Raw genomic sequence first — 6,049 nt, 5'->3', positions numbered from 1 at the left:
CCTCCCGCCCCAGAAAGGGGGTCCGCAAGCCGGGGAGCATCTGGCTGCATGGGAAGCATCCTACGGGGAACAGCGAGGTGTCTCCCACGCTAGCAGAGCTTTCTAACTGGAGCAGACCACTTTGGGGTCCAAACAATATCTTTCTGCTTCCCCTTCCTCCATGCAGCGAGAGGAAGGGCCGTTGTGTTCCCTAAAACCATCCCGCGCTGCCTCCTCCTGGCAGACCCCCCCAATTAGAGGGAAAAGGTGCCGGAGTGCGTGGCCGGACCGAGGGATGATGGGCAGGGTGGGTTGGTGCGTGGCTCTGTCCTCTGCTCCTGTTCAAAAGACATCAAACCATTTCTGGTTGTTTCAAGCCTCGATGCAGAAGGAGGCAGATTTTTTTAATAAGCAAACATTTTAATAAGTGGTGATTTAGTGAGAGGCTCAGAAAGGTAAGGAAGCACCTAACAACTACAGCCCTTGCGTGCAACCTCAGCACCGCTCCCAGACCCGGGTTTCCATCAGGGAACATCTCACCTCAGTGCCGATCCCTTTACCTGCCTTAGCCTTTTAGGGGGGGAAGCGATTTCCCAACTCATCTTTCCCTGGACCTATTTGCCTAAATTCACCAGGAAAGCAAAGATGGAGCTGTAATTTAAGCAGGAACCCTGATGTCCCTCCACAGCTTGGAGGGTCGCGTGTGCCCAGAGCTCCTGAGCAATGCACGGGAAAACCACCGAGCACCCAAGCGCAGTGACAGCAGCACCCCAGAGCTACCGTGAAGGACTCACGACTAAGAATAGGGCAGTTCCATGCTTTTATTCCACACCACAAAAAGGCAGTGAGTCAGTGATACATGCTTGAACCCCTGCAGGCACCCAAGAAAGCCAAGAAGCGGATTGAAGGTGCTAATTCCAACGTCTTCTCCATGTTTGAGCAGGCCCAGATCCAGGAATTCAAAGAGGTAGGTGGGTTTGGTAGAAATGACTGAGGGTCCTTGATGCGATGTGACCTTGAGCTCCTTCCTCCGCGCTTTCAGATGGGTGGCAGCACGCCCGGTTTTGAGTCGTTTTATTTTAAAAGTGCGAATAACGACTCGGTGACATTGTTAAATACAGCATCGCCTCGAAGCTTCCTGGGAGCCCGCGCCCCGCAGAGGAGCCAGCAGCATCCAGGAGAGCCGGCTCCCACCTACCGTGCCAGGAGCTCTGCACGACTTACCCCCTGCACGGCTGGCACAGCCCTGGGTAGATGCCAGTTACAGGGATAAGATATAAGGAAGATATAAGAAGAAATTATAATATAAGGAAGAAATTTTTTACAATGAGGGTGGTGAGGCACTGGAACAGGTTGCCCAGAGAAGTTGTGGCTGCCCCATCCCTGGAAGTGTTCAAGGCCAGGTTGGATGAGGCTTTGGGCAACCTGGTGTAGTGGAGGGTGTCTCTGCCCATGGCAGGAGGGTAGGAACTGGATGATCTTGAAAGTCCCTTCCAACCCAAACCATTCTGTGATTCTACGACAACTGGTCCCAGCTGGGGGAGCTGATGGCTCAGGCTGTCCTCCCTGGTTGGTCTCATCCCAGGGCAAGAGGGCTTTGTCCAAGGCAGAGGGTTTGTAGGGCATTAGGGTTTGGGCTGCTGTAGGACGTCGTCACTCCACGCTGCCCAAGGGCACAGGAGCCAGGATTGCTGCTGGATCAAGTTGTGGCTCCCTTGCTGAGTGACGACCCCCAAAGCCCCATCCTGGGCAAGGCTCAAAGTGCCCTTGTCCCATCCAAGCCAAAGGGAGGAGGAGGAGGGTACTAAAGCCTTTGCAAAGGCCAACAGCTCTCCCTGTGCTCCCTGCCCTCCTCCCGTGCTTTCAGGCCTTCACCATCATGGATCAGAACCGGGATGGCTTCATCGACAAGGCGGACCTGAGAGACACCTTTGCTGCGCTCGGTGAGTCCCCGGTTTGGATCTTCCCCTCAACAGCTTTGACGATGTTAGACCTCCTAAGCGAGAACCCAGCTGTGAGCTCCCGTTTAACGAAGCCCCAGCAGTCAACCGGATCTCCGGTTCTGCCGAAAACCCTGATCCAAAACCGCTTCTGTCAGCCGGTGAGATCCCACGTGGGGGGACTCAGAGCTGCTCCCGCAGCAGCGGGTGTTTGATCCCGTAGGTCCCAGAGAAGAGCCAGCTCCTGGGTTACCCACAGCCAAACGCTCCCTGCCTTCTCGCATGGCTGTGCCCATCCCACGGCGTCCCCGGCTGTACGGGCATTGGGGGGGTTTATGGGATTTGTGGGAAGCTGTGAAGTTGGGAGCTTGGCTCCCTCATCACGGAGGCCAGCATGAACCAGCGATGGGGCTGGGGAGCCCCAAAGACAACCCACCCTCAGGCAGAAGGACGTAGGCGTTCAGTCCTGTTCACTCCTGACATTGGAGGCCAGGAGGAACCACGACCCTGGTGGTTTTGACCCAAAACGTCTTCCAAGGAGGGTTGAAGCAGGCTGATCCACGGGGCAGTGAGGGAAGGAAGCAGGACAGCTCAGTCCTTTGCAGTCCTTTTTTTCTGTGAGCTGGAGCCCAAGAAACCAGAGGTGGAGATGTCCAGCCCACTACCCCTTCCTGCTCCTGCTGCGGCCGTTCCTTGGCAGAGGTGGCTCCCCAGGGCTGTGCTGTTTCCCTCGAATGGGGGGAAAAACCTCCAGGGCAAAGCTCCTGTGATGTGTCCTTTAGCTTCCAGCACGTAGAGCAGAGCCCGGAGGTCTGCACGGATTTGCAGCTGGACAGGAACACACAATTCACCCAAAGCTGCTCTCCTCTAGGGCGCCTGAATGTGAAAAACGAGGAGATCGACGAGATGATAAAGGAGGCACCTGGCCCCATCAACTTCACTGTGTTCCTCACCATGTTTGGGGAGAAACTCAAGGGTGAGAAGGCACCCAGGGAGCTGGGGAGGGGTGTCAGTGGGGACACACACCACCACCGATATGCCACCCCAGCTGGGGAAGCCACCCAACTGGGAGCTGCTAAAGTGAAGGCAGGTGGCACCGACTGCCATACTGCGGTGTGCAGAGCCCAGCAAGTGAGTCAGAGCAAAGATGCCAAGAGGTGACACCTGTGAAATTATTTCCCTCACCCATCCCTCCCACATCCCTTAGTGCCAGCTTCTCCCAGTGGCAGCACATGGACCCCCCGAAAGATAGAGGCTTCGTTGAGACCATCACCAGCAACAACCTCTTTCCCCAAGAGTTCCAGTCCTCCTCCTCCAAATCCTGGACTTGGATGCTCTCCCTGCCTCCCCATCCCAAGACACTGCAGAGAGGACAAACTCAGCGTCATGTACCCTGAGCAACTGTCCCCAGGGAGGTCCCCGCACCCCAAAACCCATGCTGACTTGCAGTACCAACAGTCCCAAAGGCAGGGCCGGGGCTGCCTGTCCAGAGACCTGCATCTCATCCCATGTCTCCCCAATCTGCTGGGGGGTAAGAGCAGGTCTCTGTGCCTCGGTTTCCCCAGCCATTTAAAAAAAACGACAGGCTGTGATGCTGCTATTCCCATAGAAAGAGGGGACAGGAGATCTTGCAGCACCTTGGAGCCTGCTGACACCAACGGCGGCCCCAACGGCCACCCTGGCAAGGGCACTGGCTACAGCATGACTCTGACCCAACGGCCCGGTCCGGCTGCATCCTGTGTCACACAACCCAAGGCATGCAGCCTCCCGGCAGATCTCCAGGAGGCTCCCCAAGGGCCGGTGCCTGGAGCTCTATAAATACACCCCAAAGATTAGATAAGACGCCGGATGCCAGGCAGACGGCCTCACAGCCTGCTTTGAGGGCACACAGCAACCCTACATCTGCTGTGCTATGCGCCACCGCCTGCGCTCGAGACCCCGGCTGCAGGGTCAGCATTCCTGCGGGACTCCCGCTTCCCAGCCTGCCCCCCATCTTCCCCCCCAAGGCTGGGCGAAGCAGGAGGCTGCGGCTGACTTCCTCTGCCACCTCCAATGGCCTTGGCCATGTCACCCACAGGTGCTGATCCAGAGGAGACGATCCTGAACGCGTTCAAGGTGTTTGATCCAGAGGGGAAAGGCCTGAAATCTGCCTAGTGAGTGCAGGGGTGACCGGGGGGGAGGGCGGGCATCCCCACTGCGGCCTCCCTGGTGCTCACCACGCTCTCTTCTTTGCAGCATCAAAGAAATGCTGATGACACAGGGTGAGAGGTTTTCCCAGGAAGAGGTACGTGCTCGTTCCCACCTTCTGCCAGCCTCCCGTGCCCTCCATCCTGACAGACCCCAGCCCTCCCTCCTCCCAGCCCAGCCACAATCGCCTCTTTGCACCACCTTTCCACCCTGGCTCTTTCCCGGCAGATCGATCAGATGTTCGCAGCCTTCCCTCCGGACATGTCTGGCAACCTGGATTACAAAAACCTGGTCCACGTCATTACGCACGGCGAAGAGAAGGACTAGGCGCCCGCTCAGCGCCGCTGCCGGTGCTGCGAGATCGCCTCTAGGTCGCACGGGGCCGGGGAGGTCATTTTGCCTCTCCCCCTGGGAAGCACGTCAACAGCAGCCACATTAAACCGCCTTTTGGCGAGAGGGAATCCAGCCGCTGCTGCGCGCGGCGCTCGGCTCCGCGTGGTGTGTCCGTGTGCTGCGCCTGTGCCCGGCGGGAGCCCCCAGATCCATCCTGTCCCTGCTGTCCCCAGCCTCCCGGCCATACTGCACACCATCCCCACGTGCCCTCCAGTCCCCCTGCCACGCCAGTTCCCATCTGGCCCAGCTCATCAAACAGCCCATGGCTAGCAGCCAGCTGGTCCCACTAGCCCAGGACCAGCACTGGGCTCGGTTTTACTTTGGGCAGCAGAGAGCTGCCTGCCTCTCCCAGCTTAGCAGGCAACACCCAGCAAACACACTCATCCCCCTGCGTCCCCCCATGCCCTGCCCACACCCCTTGGACAGGATGGCGCGGGACTGGGACCATGGTCCTCATCTCCTCCCGAGCAGCCGTGCAGCGCATGGCTGTGGGAAGCATGTTGGGATGTGTGATGAGGACGGCACCCGCCGGAGAGCCGCCATTCCCACCCCGAGCCATGGCTGCTGTCAGCAGTGGGTGAAGCCGTGGCAAAATGTCACCCATGGAGCTTTGGGAGCTGCAGAAGGCGTTGGGCTCCTTCTGGAGGGGAAGGGAACCAGAGCGACAGCCGGGACGAAGAACAAGACGAGAGCTCGAGTCTAAAAACATTTAATTTGCCTCCACTGGGCTCTCCCCGCATGGACTCCACTCCTCCCGTTCTTGCCCGGGCTGGCATCGCTGGAGCTCGGTCGCCATCTCCTCCATGACACCTGGTGGGAGGGAGGGAGGAAGAGCTGTGCCACGGAGCCCCTGTCCGGCCCTGCCCAGACCCACCCGGCTGTTTGCTGGGCACGGGCTGGGACGGGACTGTGCCAGTGGGCAACTGGGGCCTGTTGGTTTCCCTCAGGTGGGGACCCACACCCACAGCCCAGAGGAGGGCTTGGGGCTCCACTGGGATGTTCATACAGCTTCCTCAGCTCTCGAATTTGCTGGGAATTGGACACATGCAGGAGGCAGCTCCTTCAGGACTTCAAGGCTGCTGCTCTCGGCGTCCTCTTGCTCTCTCACGAGAGACGCAATTTCGTTCTGTGTGAACACAAGCACGTGAAGGGATTACTGGCTGAATGTCCACCAGATGTGCCCAACAGAGCCTGGGGACCATCCCTCCACCCTCGGAGCAGGGACATCCCGCTTCACCCCTCTGGGGACCACTGTCCCCAACCCAGGAAGGCAGGTGATGACCCCACAACGGGCAGCACTTCCCAGTGCAGCCAGCCCCACCGGTGGCTGAGGTGGCTCTTGGCCCTCCTGGATAGTGCAGTATTTGTGCTGGGTACACGGTGGCAGCATTGAGACAGTTTTAGCTCCGAGAAGGCAGCGGGGTCTGACTAGTGGAGTCCTATTTTTGGCTGCCCCTTTGCATTCTAGTCGTGCCATGTGGCAGGCCGTGAGCTGGGCTATGGTGTGGGCAGTGATGCTGGACACATGGGAGAGGGAAAAGCACCCCAAT

The 6,049-nt window shown here is 58.6% G+C and overlaps 1 protein-coding gene across 1 annotated transcript; it reads left to right on the top strand.

The window, feature by feature from the left end:
• Nucleotides 1-862: 862 nt before the first annotated feature.
• MYL2 (myosin light chain 2) lies at nt 863-4,433 on the top strand. The gene is made up of 6 exons (XM_086623431.1): nt 863-946; nt 1,847-1,922; nt 2,791-2,895; nt 3,997-4,072; nt 4,155-4,203; nt 4,335-4,433. The coding sequence occupies exons 1-6, from the start codon at nt 911-913 to the stop codon at nt 4,431-4,433; spliced, it is 441 nt and encodes a 146-aa protein (XP_086479557.1). The 5' UTR covers nt 863-910.
• Nucleotides 4,434-6,049: the final 1,616 nt, after the last annotated feature.

This window comes from Tauraco erythrolophus, chromosome 19 (assembly GCF_009769465.1).
Source record: "Tauraco erythrolophus isolate bTauEry1 chromosome 19, bTauEry1.pri, whole genome shotgun sequence".
Lineage (NCBI taxonomy): Eukaryota > Metazoa > Chordata > Aves > Musophagiformes > Musophagidae > Tauraco > Tauraco erythrolophus.
The sequence above is the reverse complement of the archived record's forward strand: the minus strand, read 5'-3'. Positions and strand labels throughout refer to the sequence as shown.